We start from the raw sequence: 24,526 nt of genomic DNA, 5'->3' as shown, positions 1-24,526 counted from the left end.
GAAGCTAATTTTACTGAAAGCAGATTAGCAGCATACATAATTGTGAACAAGGGCTGAATCTCAACTCTAGCAACAGACAATTCAATTCAGTTTGCATTTAAAGGTGAAACTTTCAGATTTGCATTTTCCAAACAACATGAGAACTGAAATGCAGCTAGCCTTTGAAAGCTGCACTTCTCTGATTTTTGAGGTGCAATTTTCCTACCAAAGAATGTTTGCCAACGTAACGCATCAGGTAAAATGGTGCATAAAATGAATATATTAGTGAAAATGCACAAGGCATATTACCGTGTTTCTCCCAAAATAAGACACGTCTTATATTTATTTTTTCTCTAAAAAAACACATTGCGGCTTATTTTCGGGGGATGTCTTAATTTTTTATTGAGCATGGTACGGGGCTTTCTTGCGCCACCCGCTGAGCCCGCTGCTGGGTCCCTGGGCTTCGTGCGGTGCGGCGCGTCGTGGCTGGGGCTCCTGCCGGCTACTGCCACTTCACGCGCCGCCCGCTGAGCCCACTGCCGGGTCCCTGGGCTTCGGGCGGCGCGCGCGTCGTGGCTGGGGCTGCTGCCGGCTCCTGCCGGCTCCTGCCACTTCGCGCGCTGCCCGCTGAGCCCGCTGCCGGGTCCCTGGGCTTCGGGCGGCGCGGCGCGTCGTGGCTGGGGCTGCTGCCGGCTCCTGCCGGCTACTGCCACTTCGCGCGCCGCCCGCTGAGCCCGCTGCCGGGTCCCTGGGCTTCGGGCGGCGCGGCGCGTCGTGGCTGGGGCTGCTGCCGGCTCCTGCCGGCTACTGCCACTTCGCGCGCCGCCCGCTGAGCCCGCTGCCGGGTCCCTGGGCTTCGGGCGGTGCGGCGCGTTGTGGCTGGGGCTGCTGCCGGCTCCTGCCGGCTACTGCCACTTCGCGCGCCGCCCGCTGAGCCCGCTGCCGGGTCCCTGGGCTTCGGGCGGTGCGGCGCGGCGCGTTGTGGCTGGGGCTGCTGCCGGCTCCTGCCGGCTACTGCCACTTCGCGCGCCGCCCGCTGAGCCCGCTGCCGGGTCCCTGGGCTTCGGGCGGTGCAGCGCGTTGTGGCTGGGGCTGCTGCCGGCTCCTGCCAGCTACTGCCACTTCGCGCGCCGCCCGCTGAGCCCGCTGCCGGGTCCCTGGGCTTCGGGCGGTGCAGCGCGTCGTGGCTGGGGCTGCTGCCGGCTCCTGCCGGCTACTACCACTTCGCGCGCCGCCCGCTGCCGGGTCCCTGGGCTTCGGGCGGTGCGGCGCGTCGTGGCTGGGGCTGCTGCCGACTCCTGCCGGCTACTGCCACTTTGCGCGCCGCCCGCTGAGCCCGCTGCCGGGTCCCTGGGCTTCGGGCGGTGCGGCGCGTCGTGGCTGGGGCTGCTGCCGGCTTCTGCCGGCTACTGCCACTTCGCGCGCCGCCCGCTGAGCCCGCTGCCGGGACCCTGGGCTTCGGGCGGCGCGGCGCGGCTGGGGCTGCTGCCGGCTCCTGCCGGGTCCTGCGGCTTCGTGCGCCGCCCGCTGCCGGGTCCTGGGGCCCGTTCAGTCGGAGCTCGGCGCGTCTCTGTGTTGGGGCTCCCGCTGGGCTGGGGCTTGGCGCGCGCTGCTGCGTTTGCCGGCTCCCGCTGGGTCGGGTAGGTACCGGTACCCCCAACATGTCTTATTTTGGGGGGATGTCTTATATATTTTTGCCTTTAACAGATTGTGCCATGGCTTATTTTAGAGGCACGTCTTATTTTAGGAAAAACACGGTATTAGGGGAAATTTGCATTGAAATGCTTATGAATTTTCATGATTTCTTTTGTAAATCACGAACTTCTGCAGAAGTGTGGAGAACTGAATTTAAGACTGTAAAAAGGTGAAACTGAGGCTGACAGATCGTTCCAATCTAGGGAGGGAAGACTTTTCAGCCAACTTTCTTTCCCTCACTCCATCCCATAAACAAGTTAACCTCTCCCTCATGGAGTCTTTGCAGAATGCTCCGTCTTATTCATTTTTATTGTTTTAAATCTAAACTTCCACATTTATTTTAAAAAAACCCATCTGTTCACTTTTAGAGGTCACAGATGTGTCTACTCGTCATTCACCTCCTTTCTGAAATAGAAGTTTTCAGAACCTGGAAGGCATAAATAAGCAAAGTTGTGGATACTAGTCTCCAGACAACAAAATTGTTCTCTCAGCCAAACTGGGATGCTTGGCAGCAAAGCAGCAGCTTTTGGGGAACCAGCACCAGAGATGGGGAACTGTGGCTGTCCAGATGTTGTTGAACGGCAGCTCCCACCATCCCTGGGCCAGATGACAATTGGCATCCAACCACATCTAGAGCCCCACAGATCCTCCATCTCTGCCCTCTCATCATGAGCATGCAGACACTAACAATTGGATTGTGTGCAGCTGGACAGTTTGAAAGTGTTGTTCCATCAGTTTACTCACAGGAAGATTGAAAGCCCTGTCCAAATACACAATGAGAATTGCTGTGGCAAAACCATTCTTGTCCTGTGGGAGGGAAATGAAATCCAAAATAAGACAAGAGCTTTTCTGACATCCTCATATACAAAGCTGGTGTTGCAAACAGAGTGGCCCGCTTGATAGGCCTGTTATTATTCATCTGCCATGTGGCTGGGCAGGGGAACGTGGCCTCGGTCCAGTATACCTAAAGGAGTGTCTCCACCCCCATCATTCAGCCCGGACACTGAGGTCCAGTACCAAAGGCCTTCTGGCAGTTCCCTCGTTGCGGGAAGCAAGTTGCAGGGAACCAGGCAGAGGGCCTTCTCGGTGGTGGCGCCCGCCCTGTGGAACGCCCTCCCATCAGATGTCAAAGAGAAAAACAGCTACCAGATTTTTAGAAGACATCTGAAGGCAGCCCTGTTTAGGGAGGCTTTTAATGTTTAATAGATTATTTTGTTTCATTTTTCTGTTGGAAGCCGCCCAGAGGGAAGCCCAGCCAGATGGGTGGGGTATAAATAATAATATTTTTTTTAAAAAAAATCTGGATGCAAATACCAACTTGAGTTGACCACAAGCTGCAGCCTTGCCCTAAACAGACACTGAGCCACTTCCAACATTTCCATGCCAGACTGCCCAATCAATGTACAGTTTTTAGCTAAGGAAGGGCTTTAAATGCAGCCACCACAAGAAATAGTTGAATTATGTAGCTGGCAAAGAACACACAGGCACAGAATGGAACTTGGATCCTTTCAATCATCTTGCAGCAAGTATCTCACTTCAGCTGACTTCGATCTCTCAGAAACACTCACCTCGCAAAGTTTCTCTTGATTGGTGACCAGAGAAAACCACTCAACCTTTAAATGCACATGTCCACTTGCAATCTTGCTTAAGGGGAACCACTTTGTAAAGAAAGAAAAAGCGCATCAGTGTCATAAATGCACATTAACCTGCAAGTGTGTCATGAATTGTGCACCAGGGGGAACTGAAGTGGCAGAACCAGCCATTTATCTTTAGTGCTTTATTGGGCTGAGTCTATCCGAGGGACACTTTAAAACCTTGATGTGCTTAAACTGCATTTTTATTGCTGGAATGGTGAGGTCCATAATAGACTCTGCTCCAATAAAGAAGCCCAGCTTGAAAATACACAGGGTACTTAATTATCCCGATTAATTGACAAGCACCTGCAGCTTTAACCTTTTCTGTCATGGTCCTTTGGTACTGCAGGACAACAACCCTTCTGCTCATGTGTTCCTTGCCTGTCTTTTACACATCAGGAAATTGCTCTTGGGTCAAAAGAGCCTCAAGATCATAAGTCTTCAAATGACTTGCGGTTCATCCTATTGGAGTGTATGGGCTATGATTTCAGTATTTTTACCCCAGTTTAAAGTTGTATTGCAAAGCAGTTTCTATCCCCAACTTGCATATGTGTGTGCATACACACAGAGAGAGAATTATAGGCATCTAATAAAATAGGCTCTTGCCCAAGAAAGTTTTTGCCAGAACCAATTTGTTGATCTACTCTTTGTAGCTTTTTGTAATCTTCCATCAGCTGTTTTGTTCAAACACTTAAGCTATTCGATTATAGTAGCGAGAACTCAAGTGATTTAACCGTCCCTATGGATCATTAAAATTTCGTAAAACTTCAAAGCCCATCGCAAAATCTGCACGCTTTCAAGAAACATTATAAAATGAAGAGTTAACATGAGAACACATTTTACCTCATCGACAACTCTGTCTTTCATCACATCTGCAAGGTTTATAAACAGGCTGTAAAAAGACAGGACAAGAATAAGCCGTTAAGGACTGTAGTATCTTTACTTGCTTCTATGAGTTATAAACAGAACATGTATTGATGTTTCTGGTGTTCACATCTTCTCACCCTGCATCAGTTATGAATGGGTTGGGCTTTTTGATCAACAGAATCCTCTGTTCTAAAGTAATACAGAACAGAGGTCCAGAAAAACAATCCCTTTAGCATCATGGAATATTTTGGTTCCTCCCCACCATCTCCAACTGTGTGGCTACATTTCCTTAAAAATGTCCAATGGCTCTTGCAGATTCTAATCATCTATTGTTCACCAGGAAGCTGTGCAGTCCTTAAGATGAACTCAGAAACAGCAAGGTTTGAGGGAGCTCCTTAAATCAAACAAGAACTGAGATAGTTGCTCCTTATATAACTTGGTAGGTCCTCCCCCCCCCCCATCCATAGGAATTAGAACTGGCTCAGACAATGAACAGTTCCTTGTCTCAGGTAGGGATAGAGGAGGAATTTGTTTGGACTGCTTTATGAAGCATCTTGACAGTCCTGATCTTGCTTGTGGATTCAAACACAGCACCTGATGAAATCATGTACTTCTCTGAATTTTGCAATGTAGTTTTGAGGTCCAAAAAGTACACACAAATGTACATATTTTATGGTTAAAATGCGTATTTACTGGGCATTGAAAAGTATGTATTTTGCAGATGCCAGGCTGCAGCATTCTACACAAGCAGCAATTTCTGAACCAACCTCAAGGGTAACCCCATGTAGAGGGCTTTGCAATTGTTCAGTGTAGTTTGCCAATGAAATGAATGGATGAAATATTACTTTTAAACTTACCATTGTGTTTAAAAATGAAAAGTTATAACTGTACTGAGACTATACCACTGCAGAATGCAGACAGAGCAAATGTATGTCAGAATGCTTTCCCTTGCACTTTTATTTACATATACTAGCTGGCCCGGCCACGTGTTGCTATGGCTCATCCCTGTGACTGCCCCCACCCTGTTCCGACCCATGACCTATTCTGCCCCCTTCTTCCCTCACCCCCGGGCTCATCCCTGTGATTGGCCCCACCCTGTCCCAACCCATGACCTATCCCGCCCCCTCGGCCCAGTCTGCAAAGCCAAGCCGAGATGCTGTGGAGAGGGAAGCTTTCCTAGCTGCAGTACCAGTGTAGCCATCGCTAGAGGGTGCTGTTTTGCAACCTCTCCTGTGCTCCCAGCATCCCCGGCTGCCTGAGTTTTGTGTTCGGGAACAGTGGGTTTTACCTGCTTTACCTGCCATAGGTGTGACATCTATCTACACAAACTGTATATGGTCACTTGCATATTTGCTTGGGACATTGTGTCCAAATTTGAATGCAAGCGGTCAAGCAGTTTCGGAGAAAAGTGGAGACGCACCCACATGGCCAGTTTACATTTATATATATATATATGTAGATAAAAAGAACAAACTAGCATGTCAGGGGGAGGAATTTAACTATTCTCTACCCTCTAGTTGTTGATGGCAGAATGCTTTTGAACCAGAAAAGTATTGCAATCTGCAGTTTCCCCACCTGAATTCAGAAATGGTATAGCCCATGGAGGGTTGTACCCTGGCACTTTTCTCTGAATACTAATCACACTGGCTCTTTTGCTGCAGAAGGGGCAGAATGAGATAAAGCAGAAGGTTGCACAGATGAAAGAGGAAAATTTATATCCATCACCTGCCCAGAAAGTCATCTTTATCGGGATCTTCATCATACAGGTCTACCTCTAGATCCTGACCAGGTATCTCATGAACAACAAACTGTAGGGGGGAGAGAGAGTGTGTGTTAAAGTAACAGAATATTGTACAGCTATTTTTCTCGAAATGCAGTTGCACAAATGCAAGCCTTCCTATTATTCTGAAGCTTGCGGAAAGTGAACTTTCCTGTTTGCCAAGCACAATCCTGCAGAAGTGGGGAAGATGCCAAAATGCCTGCTTGCCCTTTCATGATACTCAATTAAAATCAAAAAGGTACATGATTTCCCATCTTGTAACTCAGGAATGGGGAGCCATTTTTAGCCTGACGGTCGCCTTCTCTTTTCGACAATTTTGTACCATAGGCAAAAACGTTCAGAGTGATGAGTGTAACTTTGTAGGGTAGGCAAATTTCTGCACCCACTCACCCACCCACCCTTATAATCTCCATTCAGGCAAACATTAGGAGAGTTCACAGACCCATTCCAGCCAAGCACAAAGGTGAATGCAATTGGGGGGGGGGGCTAAGGGGCTGGGGCATGGCCTTTGGAGAGTCTCATGGGCCAGGTAGAGAGACTTGGAGGGCCACACCTGGTGCCTAGACCCCTGATGAAGCTTAATGAGGGCCTTGCTCATTAAAGCCTTGCTACACCGTTCAGGCAAACAAATGTTGGTTAAGGAGTCAGTAGTGAAATATTTCACAGGGAACTTTACCCATCTCCACCAGTTAAATTTTACTTACTCATATACGTAGTTTCCAAAGGAAAGGCTTTTTTATTTTATTTAACTTTATTTTATTTAACTTAGTTTTGTCTAGAATTCTGAACAAGGAGAGAGCACTACATTCCAGCTTATTGCTGGTAAGAGTTCAAGGAGAAACGTCACCTCAAACATTTCATTCCAGATGGGGTTCAGGTTCCTGTGCACTGTCTTGCTTCGGAATTGCACCTGACCAACCCTCAGAAGAGCGTAAGGGTCCGACTTCCCAAGGAAATTGTCCATTTGGACAAGGTTTTCAGCTTCTAGTAGGTATACTCTTATTACTCCCTTGGAGAGCAAAACCAAAACACAAAGAAACATTTTAAAAATATATACTTAGAATCCTCACTAGATGCCTACATTATAAAAAGCTACGATTAAGAAAACCCTATAAACACAGCAAGAAACATGCCTGCTGTCTATCACTACGGAAGCTGGTTAATGAAATTTGACGAGGGTTAGCTTTTTACTAAAATATTCCACCAGAGTATTCACTGCAGACTCATTCTCAGCCTGCCATGTTCTCTCTTTGTACCTCCCCATGAGGAAAGAATCAAGTGGTGGGTAAGAGCGAATGCAAACTAGGGGTGTAGAACAACTCTTTGGGGATGGGATTCCATCGCACACACCGGCAAATTCAGGCTGCACGATTTAAAGCCGATATGAAGTTCTTACGAAACATGCCCAACTTGCTCCCAGAATTGCAACTTGTGCGATAAGGGAAGAGAAAATACCACGGAAATTGCTGCAATATTGTGTTGGGAGTGAATGCTCATTAAATAGCCAATACCGTCTCATCTCCCTGCAAACAAAGCAGGACGAGCTGTCCCTAGACAGGTGCCTGAAGGAGCTAGAGGACAATGTAATGGGTAAAGGAGCTAAAGGACAATGCTTGTTTAGAGTGTGCTCTTATTGTCTGAGCCAAGACTTAAAGAACACCATTCTCAGATACGACTCACGCATGGAATAGGGAACTTCAAGCGAGAAATGTCAATGTTCTTTTTCAGTGGGATGGTGATTCTGTTTGGCAACACCAACCGGGCAGCAATGAGATCTTGAATCAAGGTATCTGAAAATGAACTGAAAGAGGAAAAAAACCACACTTTTTTTTAATGCTTTGTACAGCAGCTATGCTTAAGGCAGACCTATCAGGCTCAAAGCCACAGCTACAAAATTGACTGTCTTGCTACAAATAACCCAGAAGAGGAATGTGTGTATGTGTCCTGGTTAAATTTGACATGCTTGGGATTTTTTTTTTTTTTGCTTCAGCAGGAAAAAAAGAAAATCACATTGGCTCATGCTGGAGGAACTCTAGAGTAGCCTTTGCCAACCTAGTACCATGGACTTTGGGTTAGACTCAGCCTGACCCCTGTGTTTCCTCCCTCATGGCTTGGATTTATGGACTACTTGAAATGAGGCTGCACTTTAAATTTTAATACTGTATTTTAATCTGCATTTTAATTAATTGTTTTTATGTTTTATTGTAATTCTGTTGGTGTCAGCCGCCCTGAGCCCGGTTTTTGACTGGGGAGGGCGGGGTAGAAATAAAAAATTATTATTATTATTATTATTATTATTATTATTATTATTATTATTATTAAAAAATCTCATTACAAAGCCAAATATCTGAATGCCCACAATATTAAATCCAAGAAAAGTTGCAAAGCAAGCTAATAAATCCCACAAGTGCAACTGTGGCAAAATATGTTATTATCCTTCCCCACCATTTGAGAAGAGTTCATATATTTTCAAAAAGTAACAGAGGCATTCCATGTGATGGGCAGAGAGACACTCTGCATACCTACAGCCACTAGTATGGAACAGCTGCCATACAGAAGGGGGTGTTAGAAATGGCCTTCATTTTGGAGACTGTAATATGTGAATTGGTCCCAACACGACTCTGACACCTGGCACATCACCTTCCTTCAGAGACAAGCGTTTTCCTTAGGATGATGGAAACAAGTGAATATTTACCTAATGCCTGGAGCATCTAACAGGTTGGTCAGTCCTGCCCAACTGATTTCCAAATGCTATATTAGGAATTAAAGAGGGAGGGAGGGAGAGGGAAGGAGAAACCACGAGTTTAGCCACAGGAACAAACATGTATGTATTTACTTATAAACATACAAATCTGTATAATACAGAACTGGCAAACAGTAGGGACCAAATTAGGATCAAAGCTGCTTTTGGGCCTATTTAGCTAAATATTCTCTACACCAGGAAGAGGGAACTTGTGGTCCTCAAGATGTTGTTGCACTACAGTTCCCATCATCCCTGACCGTTGGCCATGCTGGCTGAGGCTGATGGGAGCTGAAGTCCAACATTCTCAAGGATCACAAATTCCCCACCCATGTTCTACAGAGATTGGCCTTTTCTCTCCAGGGTTTCAGGCAAGGGGTCTTCTCTAGTCCTATGTGGGGATGCCAAGGATTGAGCCTGGAACTTTTGCTTGGGAACCTTTGTGCTCTAAAATCCAGCAGTACAGAATACACCGAATGTCATTAGATCCCTCAAACACTTGAAATCTCCCAATAAACATGCCTGTCATAAAGCCTGCCGGTGAAGGGTGGGTAATTAATAGCAATAACAATAGTTATTTCCATTTGTCTCTGATGTGTGGGCATGTCAGTTTGGTATGAGAGCTGCGCCGTGTGGTAATTCCGACTGAGTTCAGATTACTCACAAACATTGAAGGCTTGGAGAGTCATGCCTATTATAAAGAAATTGCGGCTGCTACCACGAGTTCCACAAGCAAAGAATTAGCTCACACATTGTGGAAGCCTCAGGGCAACAATGTGCTTGAGAAGGAGATGAACTTGAGGCTTGCCATACTGTCTGGATCCTTCCCATATATTTGTTCAGTGTGCGCCAGCTTTCTCAACTCAATTAGGCATGCCTAAATCAGGGTGGTATTTTACAGCACAATAAATGGCAATGCCGTTTCCAAAGCCAGCAATGTGAGTTCTGGAACTGGTTAATTACTGGGGTCTCATCCGGACTTCCTTTTGTGCTGCATTTCTAGGCACAGATTCGAGCTTTAAAGCTCTGTGTCCGTGTTAAAGAGCAGGCTTTCTTGGAGAAAGCAGCAGTTCCCCCCCACCCTAAAAAAAAAAAAGCACTCAGACGCGGAGCTTCAAAGTGCAGACTTGGTCCCTCCAGATGCTGTCCAACCCTGGTCTAAGTAATTAACAAATTCCAGAACTTTTAAGAAATGGCATTATCATTCGAAACCTATGTACCATAAGGCATTTTGCTTTTCTTACCTAACAGAAAACACCACAGCCCTAAGAGAAGAATTTAAGCTTTCTTCCTAGAAGCAGCCCTACTATGCAGCCATAAGTATATAGTGGGGGAGCTACTGGGGCGATTGCCCTGGGTGCAATTGTTTTAGAGGCGGGCCCCAGCCCAAGAAGGCATGCACGCATGTCCTGCAACTGCTCCGCAACAGCAGCAGCACTGAATGGAAGCACTGGTCAGGGGGCGCAATATTTGTCTTAGGGGGCACAATACTTTCCTTGTGCCGGGTACTGGCAACCCATTGCTATGCCACTGCATGCAGCAGGGTGAAGTGACCACCCTGAGAGAGAGCCTCTTTCTGGAGAGAGGGGCACTACTGAACTTTATTTCAGGCAGCAAAATGTACTGAGCCAGAAATGATCTTTCTGAGACTAAGCAAATTGAGAAGAAGCCTCAATGATTTAATGACCCCTGTAGAAGGAGATCAAAGGCTGTCACCCTATTCTCACTTAGTACTAAGGGCAAGCCCCTTTCAACATAGTAGCATTTGCCTCTAAGGAATGTGTATGGGATTAGGCTGTACATTATGCCCTCCCCATCTTGAACCTCTGTTTTAATTGTCACCTTTTCCACAGTGCAGCATAAAGCTCATAAGCATTTGGAAAAGGTCTGCTGATTACATTTACTCTGTGCCTCCTTTAAGTGACACACTGACCAATATGTAAATTCAAAGCAGAAATAAACTCCAGACAAGAATTCATAACTTACAGGTTTCTGGATGAAAAACAAGGTTACAGCACCAATGAAAGGTGGATCTGTCAGCAGGGGCTCCAGTATCACTCGCAACGTCCCATACAACTACAAAAGGCAAGGGAACCGCATTTAGTGTAATGTATTCAGCCGCTCACACCATTTAGTAAACTTCAAGTAAAGTGCAGCTATACATACCTGTATTCCTTTCATTCCTACTTTGAACTTGGACAATTCCATGTGAATTTCACAGTCACCTATATAACTGAGAACAAATTAGCATGTCACTAATCTGCAAGGAAAAAAAGCCCTTGAGATACAGAATACCAAACACCCTTCTCATTGTCATAAGCGACTTACCTTAGCTGCAAGTCAGTTGATTACAAAATCAAGAAGGAAACCCAATTGCAAGCTCCCTGTAAACAAGGGGACAAGGGACCAGATTTTCCAAGCGGGGCTGGCCCACCTGCTTTGGGTGGCAGGATCAGCAGGGGCAGCAGATCCAACCTCCAAGGAATGCATCACTTTCCACTGTTACTATTAATGTTTGATTATTATTTTTATATGTGTTGGAAGCTGCCCAGAGTGGCTAGGGCAACCTTAGCCAGATGGGCGGAGTATAAATAACTAAAATATTATAATAATAATATTATTACTGCTGCTACCCTGGTGGCAGCAACAACTGTGGCATGCACTGGAGTGGCATCTAGGCAAATAGGAGGTGCTGCTGGTTTCCTCCCACCCTTGTCCCCACTGTAGATCTTTATCCCTGCCTTGTTCCAGATGTAGATTGTCACTCAATCCTCCTTGCCTGGGGAAACACCATACTGTGGTTCACCTCAAGTGCCAAAATGTCTTGGGCCAGCCATGTCCCCAAGCAAATACATTTTATAAGGTTTCTGAACAAATATGTTTTACAGTTTGCTCACCTGTCTTAGGCAGCTGGCAGCTGCTTAGAAAAGTCAATTTATCTCTCAGATCTTCTTACTATGCCTCTTAGAAAGCTTCCCCCACCCATTGTTTGGATTGTAAAAAAGCAAAAAAAAATCTAAATAAATGTAAGTCTCAAGATTAGCTTTATGCCACTGGTTAGGGGGCAACAAGCTAGTTGCATGCATCTTTTTCTCATCTTTAGAGACTGACCAAAGCACATATTTGTACCAGATTCGAATCTGCAAAGACATACACACAATAACCAGGCTGCAAAATTTCTTTTCATTTTCCAGTTATTTGCAGCTATACAAGTCTAGAACTGAGAGGAACCAGAATTGTTCGGATTTTATGTTCAGCACTGAAAGGAGGTTTAAAATTAAACACCTGCTTAGGGCTCCTTTCTCGTCGCTCTTCCCTCCCCTGCTGCCTCTGCCACTTGCAAGCTGCATTTCCCACCCTAGGCTTATACTCGAGTCAATAGGTTTCCCCAGTTATTTGTGGTAAAATTTGTCAGCTTATACTCGAGTATATATGGTAATTTTATGCATCCCTTCTGAATTAAAAAGCACACATTAAATACCCAGTGACTTCTATAGCAGCCAGTAAGGCATACCAAAGCAAACCTCAGTTTAGTCAAAACTCACATGTCACAGCATCTCCAGAGTCTTAATCTAAACTTGCACATCCTGTGTGAGCTGCATCCCTATGCATCTCTCCAAAGGTTTCAGCATGGATGTCACATCCTGCTCCATACCAAACTGGTTCTTTGAGTTGACATGATGATAACATGCTTATTCAGCTCTTGCAACTCTCACCCACAAATGTGGAGCCCTTCTCAAGCATGCAGTGTGATGCTGCGACAGCCAACAAGGGCTAAGAGCTACATTCCTCTCAACACACCCTGCCCAATTTGACAAATCCAGCGGGAGAACCTTTGCACAGCCAATCCACCCATCAGCCAAAGACTAGCTTCCTTGTGCTTTGAGATATTTTATGTTAGACCTTTTAAACAAAAACATTGTATACACAGCATTTTCAGGAGGAATGTATATATACAAAGCTCTATCACCAAAACCACAGAGAGGCAAATTTAGGCTGTGTACACATTACCATTGGCTCTGGCTCCATTCCATGAGATTAGACGCAATCCATATCTATCCTGATATTTTAGGGAAACTTCCATTCCCTTTTAAACATCTAACAGCTTGGTGTTAAAGCTGTGATGTGCCATTTCCAGCTCGACTTTTGAGGAAGCCATTTATATTTTGGGTCATCCTGCCTCACAAATCGGGCCCTTTTAAACTCCTTTAGCACAACGGATAGTTCAGTTGGTTAGAATGTGGTGCTGATGGCGTCATGGTTGCAGGTTCGATTCCCATATGGGACAGTTGTACATTCCTGCATTGCAGGGGGTTGGACTAGATGATCCCTCAGGATCCCTTCCAACTCTACAATTCTAAGAAGATCCCTTAGTGGAGGCAGCAGCAGCAGCAGCAGCAAAGGCTAGGCCAAAACAGAGCTGTGCAGCAGGATCAGAGGAGGAAAAGACTTGCACAACTTGCTTGTCACAGGGGTATGACAGTGAGCTGATTCACAGATTTAATTGGATACCCGTTTTTCAAACTACTTCCTATGTGACAGCACAAGACACATGCTATTAAATCCAAAATGGGTTGCTCATGCATTGTAGTCTATCAGTTAAATGGATGAGTCATTTCAGATGTGTTAACATTGCTTTGATGCCCAAGTGAACTACGCTCACAAGCTGTTTGGGGGAAGATTGCACAGCAAAGCCTTTAGGTGGGCAGGGCAGGGGGAGCAGAGAAGAAACAGGAGGCCAGATCAAGTAGCAGCCACTTCTCCATGAAGTGGAGCCAATCCCAGAGAAAGAAACAGCACTTGCCTTGGGTGCCAAATGTACCGTAAACAGCACCAAAAGCCACCATGGCTGCAAAGGGACATTCAGAAATGTACTCCAAATGTACTGCTCGGCGGTGAGCAACAGGTGAGTCTGCCCAGCACAAATCAGGCACACAGTTCATAGAAATTTGGCACCGAATGTAAACTGTGCTGCTTTTGGCAGGGATCAGGAGCTTCTGAGGGGCACCTATCCAGCCCAAAAGCCATGGGGCACCAAATCCAAATGGCATGTCAGATATAAGCCAAGGCTGCAAAGGGAGAAATCAGGAGTGCAGTCTCATGCTTGCAATTGTTCAACTGTGGCTTTACCCATCCCGTGCCTAACTTTGGGTCAGTTGCACTGCTGCTGCTTACTGGGAGGCTGGAGGTGGCAGTGAGATGGATCCAACACGGTGGTCCCCGCCAGTGCATTTGCACTGTGGCAACCTCCACCCCATCTCACTCCTCTATCACACACGAAGCAGCAGTGATATGATCAGCCAGAGGTCAGATGAGGAGCAATGCCTCATCACACTATTTACTACTGCTGACAAGTGGGTGTGGCCAGCCCAAAGCAGTCTGAAAGACAAGTATTTCCTTACACTATTACACATTATCACCACCAGCCCACAAAATGCTCGTGTTTTGCCAAAGGGGCGTGTGCGAAATATACTTTTGCGTTAATTGCTGCAACTATTACTCCCCCCCCGACTGCACTTATGCTCACAATCTGTGTGTTTCACATCCTCCAAAGCAGATTGCACTAATCAGGCAATTATACATTGCATGTTACTGGCTTTTCAGATTCCTCCGTTGTCTTTGAGCCACGATGATCAGATTGCATTGACAAGAGCCAAGAAATAAATTATGTCGTCATGTAATCACCATCATGCGGTCTTGTGTAACTCTCGAAGTACTGCCAATTAAGTTACTCAGCTTTGATCAATGTTGATTTCAACCGGTAACGTGCAGCAATGATGCACTTAAGTAAAAAGCAGTCACGGGCATCAACCAAGTCAGCCTTAAGTACCCCTTTAGGGCACCTGCTTGGCTACCATGAGCAGGGCAGTCTCGAGCAGGTCGGCCGCCCTGGCGCTGAGGGGTGGAGATCGCTCTGGCGCCCCCGCCGTCGCAGGGCGCAGCATGGTTTCCATGCGGCGCACCGCGCCACTGGGGGTCTACCTAGAGCCGGCCCTGACCATGAGAACATAATGCTGGAGCAGATGTGCCTTTGGCCCGATTCAGCAGGGCTAGAGATCTTATGTTCTTATGACTGTCAATTCCACACAATCAGCCTTGCTTTTCTAATCTAAACTACAGTGGTGCCTCGCTAGATGAATTTAATTCATCCCACGGGTCTTTTCTTATAATGAAAAATTTGTCCAGCGAATCCCATAGGAATGCATTGAATTTTTTTAAAAAAATTTTTTTGCCCATAGGAACGCATTAATTGAATTTCAATGCATTCCTATGGGAAACCGCGATTCGCTAGATGAATTTTTCATAAAACGAATTCATCCAGCGAGGCAACCTCCGCTATAAAAAACCTTTCGTTAAGTGGAAATTTCGTTAAGCAGGGTATGCGTTAAGCGAGGCACCACTGTATTTCTAAACCACATAGACAAGACTGCAGTAATGCCAACGTTTAACAAAAGCTAAATATAAAATATGGAAATAGGGTTAAGTCAAAACAGCAATGTTTTGTGAGCTGTCTCATACCTGCAAAACTCATATGTCATTTTTTAAACATTAAAAAATCTCCCAACCCCTTTGCAAAAGGTGTAAACTTGCGTGCATTGCCCAAGTCACCATGCCAAAGCGCTCTCTCTCTCTTTCTCTCTCTCTCCAACTCAGCTGCACAGAATGGACTAGCTGAGGCAGGGCACATGTCCACATTTTGTCGCAACTGGTTGTGTACAACTATGCACAGATAAAAGCTAGGCCAGGAAAGAAAAATGTATTGCCCTACAGCAGGGAATGGAATCATGAGTGCAGCATACCAGCATGCTCGGCAGGGGGTTGGACTGGATGGCCCTTGTGGTCTCTTCCAACTCTGCGATTCTATGATTCTATACCAAGAAAAGACAGTGCATTTCCCTGCTGACCTGGACAACTAGAGATCCTGTTCCTCTCTCCCTTCCTCATTCAGAGTCTTTGCTTGCCCTAAGTGATGTCATCACATAACCACACCTGATTACAGAGTCCTGTGTTATTTCCATATTCATCACGTGTTCCCTAATTGGTTGAGATCAGGCAGTGAAGAAGCCTTTCAAAGATAGGGGGGGGGGGAAATGGCACCAAAGCAGCAAGTTGCAGAAAGAACTGCTGTGGGGGAAAACATGGCAAAATATGATAGGTCCTCATTTCTCCTTAATCTTGACTATTCCCCCCCCCAAAAAAACCCAGCAATTTCACATTGAAAAGCAAACCTCACAAGACTTCAGCATAGAGCTAGAACCTCCCAACCACCAACACTTCGATAGGAAGGAATTCTTCTCCACGTTTAACCTGCTTAGCTTTATTGCAGGTCACATTTAAATTCACTGAAAGTAGTGGAGCATTTGCCACGTTACAGGTGCAAACAGAGAATTCCAGCTGCTCCCACTTTTTCTTTGAGCTGCAGAAAGGATTTGACAGCTGCTCCCAGTTCACAAGGCAAGGCAACATTCTCCAAGGTGCCCAACTGGATGAGCCAGTTTTTCTGTCCACTTGGATCCTCCCCTCTGCTGGGACTCTTCCTTAGGTGACCTCAACACAGCATCCTCTGCGAGTCATAAGGAGGACTGCGGATACCAGCCAAGCAAGACTGGCCTATTTGTAATGGAAAGCTACCTGCATGTCCAAGCCCTATCTGAGAGGACACCCACCAATCATTTTCACAATTATATGCCCTACCCCAGAGGGCACATATAGCTGTGTCCAAGACACTGTTCCATTTTTAAAAAATTAAAAAAAAAAACAAATGCATTCCCCACTAAAGCAACTCAACAACACGTCTTATAAAGAACTGGCTTGAACAAGCCAGCACCACACAATACTTTGCCCAAAGTAGCTTCTCTGGAATCTGCAGTTTTATGGGGTTTTGGAGACTACTGTAGGCTGGGATAGCTCAGTTGGTAGAGCAGGAGACTCTTAATCTCAGGGTTGTGAGTTTGAGTCCCAAAATATTCTTGCATTCCAAGGTGTTGGACTAGATGACACTTGTGGTTCCTTCCAACTCTACAATTCATGATAAATCATTTTACTTTGCCCTTGGAGAGCGAGGGGACACCCAAAGTAATATTGTTGCCACTCCTTTCAGCATACTCTTCCTATTTTATACCTATTTTTATAGCTATAAGGACTAGAAACTTCGAGAAAGTCAAGATGGCAGAAGGATTCAGCACCATAACAAATATAAAATCACATGTTTTGTAGAATATGTGTATCACTCTGCTGGTGAACTTTCACAGGCACCATCCTCATACCTTCAAGTATTTCTTGTTTCTCAAAACCACACCAGTTTTGAGGTTGCTGTTTTTAAAATCTGCCATGTTCTAAATCAGGCATCCCCAAACTTCGGCCCTCCAGATGTTTTGGACTACAATTCCCGCCATCCCTGACCACTGGTCCTGTTAGCTTGGGATCATGGGAGTTGTAGGCCAAAACATCTGGAGGGCCGCAGTTTGGAGATGCCTGTTCTAAATGCAGCCACATCAGAGAGACAGTAATTTGCAGCATCATGAATAAATACTGGCTACAGCTTTTGGTTAGTTAGGAGAGAGCTTAACCACAATCCTGGATTTGGAGGACAGGCTAAGCCAAACCTTTCCTTGCCATAGTATGGGAGCAAAAAATAATAATACTGGTGAGGAGCAAAGCAACTGCAAGTTCCTCTCTGGGAGCCTACACATTCCCATAGTCCTCCTGAGAAGCCATAGCTTGGTTTATCATGATCTGACATGTGAACCAGACTGCAGAGACCCCTTGTAGCTGCCCACTGCACTTTTTCTCTTTTAGCAAAGTAGGAACAGGACTGTATGCAAGCACAGAAATAGCAACAAACAGCACAGGCTCTGCATTAATTAAATAATAATAAATATACTTTCCTTAATGGGCTCAGCATTTTCCCCAAACTATTTTCAAACATCTCTCAGTATAGCAACATATGTCCTTCTATTTGAGGCTCCAGAGGAGGAGGATAAAAATATAATTGATATATAATTGATTCATGGAAAGCAATTCTATCAAGGTGCCCAAGTCAGCTCATTGACTTTCCTTGACCACTGCACTGTAAGATTGGAGAATTCTCAGTGACAAGCTATAGGGCGGGGAGCAATATTTCCCTACCATATTTGCAAGTCCAGGATCACTTGTCTTCTATCGACTTCTTTGGTATAGGCCTTTACTCCTTTGATTTTAGGGCACTGAAAGCAGAGAAGACCCACAGCAGTGTTATCAGCCACTGTGATGAGCAACATACTGAAAAAGGTCCAATTGCCTTGGAAAACAAGTACGAATGTTCAAATATCAGACTAGACCCATTTAAATCCCAGAGGAAACAGGAAACGGAACTTTGAACTTGGTTATAGCAGACAACTTGCCCTCTAAATCCTGTCCTGTTGACATGCTGACTTCTAAATCAGAATGGAACAAGGTTTCCCAAATGGAAGAGGAATTCTGGTATCTTACAATGCTGCTAAACAAAATTCAAGGCAGAGTCAAATATTTTGATTAGACTGTCACTAAGTTGTTACAGTCCTAACAAAGGCTGGCTATTTAGTACACTTCTTGATATATATATTTAAAGAGCTAAAGAGCAGAAACTAAGCAGTTCACACACAGTATAAATGGAGGAATGTCTTCGCAAATTTTGGCCCTTTCTGCTAACAGACTACTTGTCAGGAATAAAGGTATTTAGAATGAGGTGCAAGAAGAGGAGGAGGAAATCTCTCACAAATAGGTACATGGAAGTTACTTTGGTTTTAAGCACTATTCCTCCCCCAGCCCGAGCCACATATCCTAAAATCAATTAGCTTAGGTTTTCACAGCCAATGCCGTCACCTTACCTTGTCTCCAAACTGGATTTTAGTGAATGTACATGTTTTCAAGTGCACGTTCTTTGCTCTGATTTTTGGTTCAAGGACTTCCTTAAATGTTTTTTCCATGATGGTCCCAAAGTATGGCCAGGCCTGTTCAAGGACCTAAATACCGCACAAAGCAGAAAAAAAAAGGATAGAAGCTTTGCATCATACAATGGAGTCTGTACTGTGGTTCTGAGTATCTAAACATAGCAAGCGGGGGGGGGGGGGAGAGAGCACTTGCTAGTTTCCATATACAGTATATATTCTCTCTCTCTCTCTCTCTCTCTCTCTCTCTCTCTCTCTCTCTCTCTCTCTCTCTGTGTGTGTGTGTGTAGATCGTCTTCCAAAGCAACTACTCTATTCCGAACTTAAAAATGGAAAGTGTAAAGCTGGTGGTCAATAAAATAGGTTTAAAGACTGTCTCAAGGCAAATCTTAAAAAATGTAGTATAAACACTGACAACTGGGAAACAGTGGCCTGCGAGCACTCCAGTTGGAGAACAGCCTTTACCAAAGGTGTCATGGGCTTTGAAGAAACTCGATCTGAGGATGCAAGGGAGAAACATGCTAAGAGGAAGGCAGTCTTGGCAAATCCACACCGTGATCAACTCCCGCCTGGAAATCAATTTCCTCACTGCGGAAGGACGTGTGGATCCAGAATTGGCCTCCACAGTCACTTACAGACCCATAGTTAAAATCGTGTTTATGGAAGATAATTTTACTCGGCTACGAGTGATCGCCAAAGAAGAAGTGTGTGTGTGTGTGTGTGTGTGTGTGTGTGTGTGTGTGTGTGTATTCTAGCAGGAGCACTCAGTGAGGAGTGGAGTCTGCTGCCATTTACTGGGAAGGAGAGAGGGAATGACGAGGTGGTGAAGAGGCTAGCAGTGTGCAAACACATTAATCACACACACACACCCTTTTCACCAACCGTTCCTGGATTCTAGAACAGAAGCAGGAAACACGTTCAGCACCAAGGATTGCACTGAAAACACATGAGAAGGACAGAGGGTCTCAAGTACATGCAGTCCAAAACTAGAATGGCCCTGTGGCCAGTGATAATTCTTATGTAAACCTTATGTAAATTGCCTGAAAAGTGGTATGCCCAACACGAGCAGTTAACCCACCCACTCCACTGGAGCAAATATATTTATTCACTGGACATTTATGTGCTGTGTTTTAGATCTAGCTTTAAAGAGAGTATATAAAGTCTGTCCAGATCAAACTTGTCTTGATGCTGGTTCAGTGCCTCACCTTGTTCAGCCATTCCACCCGTTCAACATCAGGGAAGTGAACCTGGCAAGCAAGAATGAACAAAAAAGTGAGATGTGAGCTCATTTTTTGCAAAAAAGAATTATAGACAGGGTGTAAGTAAAGACAACGGGATTATGAAAGACACTGATGAGAAACTATGGTGCACAGAACAATTTGCGAGGTTCTTTTCAATGTGAGATAGTCTATTGATGTGGGTGCATTGGCAAAATTAGTAATGGGTTTCCAAGGAAGCTTGTGCAAATCTTATTGCTACACATTCCAGAGTACTGTTTTGGGCTCCCCTTTCCCAACAGGGAAATTCAAATTCATTGAATGGCCTTCAGAAGACAGAACAGTCAGGCATTCTTGACAATACAATAAAAAGAAGCAAGCACACAGGCAGGATCAAATTCTCAGTAACAGGAGGCCAGTCCTCCAAAGTCCAAATCCTAAACTTCTGCATTTTTCCTTGCCGTACATTTCAAGCACATCAATTTCCTGCAAACTGTAACTTACTCCTCAAAGAGCTACAATTTCCAGCTCCTTTAACAAACTACAGTTCCCATGATTCCTTGGGGTAAGCCATGTGCTTTAATTATATAGCATGGGTGTCTGTCTGTCTCACACCCATCCAGTTATGCTCTGCCTTGATAAACTAATTAGAGCTCCCTTAGGGAGGAAATCAGTGCTTATTTTAGCCGCTCGACAAGCCAATTATTCTCTATCATGACCAGGCCAGTTTTTCTATGCTGCGTTAACAGGATGCGGCTCAAAACAAGACCAATGAAAGGATGCCTACAAACTATGGAAAGTTAGAACATCTCTTAAACTGCACCCCCCTCCCCCAATACACCAGAAACACTTTTGCTTTGCAGTTTTCACAAGATTATTTCTTCAAAAAAAAAAAAACTCCAACCTATGTAGAATTTACATAGCTTTCCTGACTATGGTGCTTTAGGTTTTTGCTTCTGCACCATTCAGTTCATAGAGCTCAGCCAATTCAAACATGCATTATGTGCCTGTGGAATAGACAGGACCACTTCAGACTCAAGCTGGGACAACTGTGTTTTAAATACACCTCAGGGTAAAAAGATACCCTGATTGTGGAAGGCTAATATGTCAAGAACAAGAAGGGTTTAATCCTTCCATTATTATTGCTGTTTAAGCTGGCATAGCTGCCAAGTACCCCATTTCCCCCGGGAAACCCCCGTTTTTTCTTACCTATTCCCGGCGGTCCCCCCGTATCACGTCTCCCGTTATTCTCCCTTATATTCTCCTATCGGCGGCCTTTTTTTTTCTGATTTGCCCATCTATGGGCACCGAAAATGGCCGGCGCCGGCTTCGAAAGTTGCACTTACGCACTTCCGGACATGCGTAGACGCAACTTTCAAAGCTGGCGGTGGCCATTTTTGGTGCCCATAGATGGGCAAAGCGACACCAAAAGTTCCATCTACGCAACTTCCAGTGTCACGCGGCTGCCGGTCCCAGATTCTGCACTCCGGGACTTGGCAGGTATGAGCTGGTAGAGCATTCAAATACAATGGAACCTTGGTTCTTGAACGCCTTGGTACTCAAACATTTTGGCTCCCGGAAGTGTTCCGGTTTTTGAACGTTTTGAACGTTTTTCGGAAGCCGAATGTCCAATGCGGTTATCAGCTATTGTGTCTGAGGTGCCTGCGCCCATCGGAAGTCACGCCTTGGTTTTTGAATGTTTTGGAAGTTGAACGGACTTCCGGAAAGAATTATGTTCGAGAACCAAGGTACCACTGTACCTGAACCTTCAGTCTGACTATGCTATAGCCTGCTATTTATTAACATTTGAACTGGCTCCAAGAATGACAAATTCTCCATTTGAAGATCTTCTCATTCACAGAATCTCTTGACTCCAAGTTCCTCCCACTACTACGGTATAAATGTTGCTTCTGTAGCACTGTCTGAACGAGCGTTAGTGACATGTAAAATTTGATAGTATACACACTGTTCATGGCCCAGATAGATGTGAATCCAAGACGATTACTGCTGTCCCAAAATATTCACAGCAAAAACTTAACCCTGTCTACTGAGAGGTAAGACCTATTGATGTCAATGGGGCTTACTCCCTAGCAAATTGGATTGCAGCCTCAGCAATCTGCTTCCACAAGTGCACTTGGGGAAAGTCTCACCTTAATTCAAATACAGTTTTATTAGAAAGGTAGAGCACATGTCATGCATTCCAAAAGTCCAAAGTTCAAGCCCAGCATTTCTTTTTTAGTTGAATAGTTGAAATGATCACATCATGGCCATACCTCTAGCCAAGCCTAGGGAACACTGCTGTCTCTCAGAGTAGACAATGTTGAGATTGATAGACAGATCTGACATGATATAAAGGAGCTTCATTCTTATGAATTAATTTGCATCTTTTCTTTTAAGAGTGGAGGTTTCAAGCTAAGTCTAGTTCTTTCCATCTACAAATTAAAACATAAAAGCCCTCCAGCATGCTTTTCTACACATAAGCAGTTACTATGTTTTTTTCTAGAGGTCAACACACACAGGATTTTAAAATCACCTCATCTTCTACAGTAAATGGTAGTAACACATTGGTGCTACTCTTACATGATAAAATGTGCAAGTGCTAGAGATCAAACACTGCTGGCATTTATGGTAGTAATACAGTAAAGGAGACAAATACCACAGGGACCAAGTGGCATTGACCTCAACTGTGAAACCTTTCTGCACTACGAATTGTGATTTTCATACTAATCAAATCTCTCTATATGATACCAGTTATTACACCTTTAATGCACAAATGAGCTACATCTTACTTCAATGTTCTAAGAGAATAATGTCTACCTAGATTATTTGTGATAAAATGTAAATTTCTCTAAGGGAATAATGTTCTGAATGTAGATCCAAATTTATGATGTTTTAATTATTTGGTTGTATACTTCCATGGTGTTGTTTTTACAAAAATGAATTGGTGGTTTAAAAACACTCTTATAAAATAGTTTGCCAGTGTCAGTGGAAATGTTTTACGACAGCAAATAGTATGCCAACCTCCCCAGAAACTGGGGAGAGCTTTGATGGGTATCAGCAATCTGCAAAAATGAAGTCACCCCACCTTGTGCAAAGTCACCACTGAATAGAACCTAAAGTTCTTCCTTGCCTATGATAAGAATGTTATAGCTAACCTTCAGTTTTACAGGTGTAAATAGAAAGTGGAGCATTGCTGTCCAGTAAAAACAAAATGTTTTTCACCTTGACAGCTTCCTCTTTGTTACACAAGAGCAAATGCCACAACATGCAAATAACTGGGCTGGAACAATTGCAGGAAGCAAGATCTGAGAGAGAAAACATCTGTATCGTATGTTGTATTCAATGTTAATGCTTTATATTGGGTATACTGTGTATTTATGTATATGTGTTCCAAGTGTTTGGAGACCTTTTAACTTCAAGCAACTAATTACTCTAATATAATAATAATAGTAATAGTAATAATTTCTCCCTCTAAGATGTTGCCCTTCCCCCTCAAAGTGAGACACGTCTAATACTTACTTTGGAGTAAGTACCACTGAACACTTCAGGTCCTACTTCTGAGTAAACATGCAGAAGTTTGTATTAATGTATTAGGTAGGCTGTTGATACCTCCACAAGCAATATCTACTGGTGGATCTGAGTGAAACTTCCTGCAGAATCAGTACTGGGAATTATAAACCCAATGATTTAACAATAGAAAGTTATCAGGCAGAAATAAAAAAAAAACATGCAATGCCAATTATTTTACTCTCAGCCTTAGCGTTCATAACCTGCAAAACTGGTGCATTAGTTGCATGCCTTAGACCAGGTCTTTATTCAGCTCTGTTCGCCAGTTTGCAGTTAGGGTTTGTAAAACTTGAATATTTGATTTGCACTTGTACAGTGGTACCCCAGGTTAAGAACCTAATTCATTCTGGAGGTCCGTTCTTAACCTGAAACACCACTTTAGCCAATGGGGCCTCCCACTGCTGCCATGCGGCCGCGCCTGTTCTCATCCTGAAGCAAAGTTCTTAACCCGAGGTACTATTTCTGGGTTAGCGGAGTCTGTAACCTGAAGCGTCTGTAACCTGAGGTACCACTGTATATGCAGGTCATCCCAATGCATGGCTCATGGCAGAGCAAGTCAAAAATAGGGAGAAAAAAACCCCCAACACCAAATCCATGTACTGAAGCAAACCAGAAGTGGCAGCTGAATCCTGCTTTAACACTGGCAATCAGGCAATGTCACACTGCACCCGAGAGTAGGAAGCTAGCTTGAATGGTGTAGGATAGGTAACATGGCAGACACACAACTGTCCATTCCCTGCACCACAGCATCTGCTTCACTCTGCCTTGTGGCAGGGCTGACCCTGACTTGTGGGGCGCAGAAGATGGTCCACTTCTGAACTAGTTTGTTTCACCTATTGACTCATTTGCTAGAGCATCACCTAGGCATTCCATTCAGGTTGAGGATTTGACAGTATATTATATACAAAGTAATGGAAGCATCAAATAGAAGAGTGTTTCCTGACAATTCCATCCCAGTGACTGAAGCTAGCTAGACAACTGGCAGGTTCGAGTTTGATGTCAAGAATGAGGGCCCCTCCCACTGCAAGAAAGCAGTAAAAACTTAAAAGCATGCATAATAAAACCTTACACATGGGGAAAGCTCTAAACAGGCCCGACTGATGCAACCTTCTGCTGTTTACGCTACCCAGACCAACACT

General features: G+C 44.7%; 1 protein-coding gene across 1 annotated transcript in view; it reads right to left on the bottom strand.

Moving 5' to 3' along the window:
- Positions 1 to 24,526, bottom strand: part of ESYT3 (extended synaptotagmin 3) — a 44,944-nt gene that overhangs the window by 13,662 nt on the left and 6,756 nt on the right. Inside the window, exons 2-13 of the mRNA XM_060279091.2 lie at positions 19,809 to 19,850; positions 18,544 to 18,678; positions 17,825 to 17,901; positions 10,862 to 10,928; positions 10,682 to 10,771; positions 8,651 to 8,706; positions 7,636 to 7,756; positions 6,803 to 6,964; positions 5,901 to 5,983; positions 4,152 to 4,200; positions 3,243 to 3,332; positions 2,419 to 2,481 (exon numbers count right to left, since the gene is read on the bottom strand). Of these exons, the coding sequence (XP_060135074.1) occupies positions 2,419 to 2,481; positions 3,243 to 3,332; positions 4,152 to 4,200; positions 5,901 to 5,983; positions 6,803 to 6,964; positions 7,636 to 7,756; positions 8,651 to 8,706; positions 10,682 to 10,771; positions 10,862 to 10,928; positions 17,825 to 17,901; positions 18,544 to 18,678; positions 19,809 to 19,850 (1,035 nt within the window). The remainder of the gene's footprint in view (positions 1 to 2,418; positions 2,482 to 3,242; positions 3,333 to 4,151; positions 4,201 to 5,900; positions 5,984 to 6,802; positions 6,965 to 7,635; positions 7,757 to 8,650; positions 8,707 to 10,681; positions 10,772 to 10,861; positions 10,929 to 17,824; positions 17,902 to 18,543; positions 18,679 to 19,808; positions 19,851 to 24,526) is intronic.

This window comes from Zootoca vivipara, chromosome 1 (genome assembly GCF_965207765.1).
Source record: "Zootoca vivipara chromosome 1, rZooViv2.hap1.1, whole genome shotgun sequence".
Taxonomy (NCBI): Eukaryota; Metazoa; Chordata; class Lepidosauria; order Squamata; family Lacertidae; genus Zootoca; species Zootoca vivipara.
The sequence above is the reverse complement of the archived record's forward strand: the minus strand, read 5'-3'. Positions and strand labels throughout refer to the sequence as shown.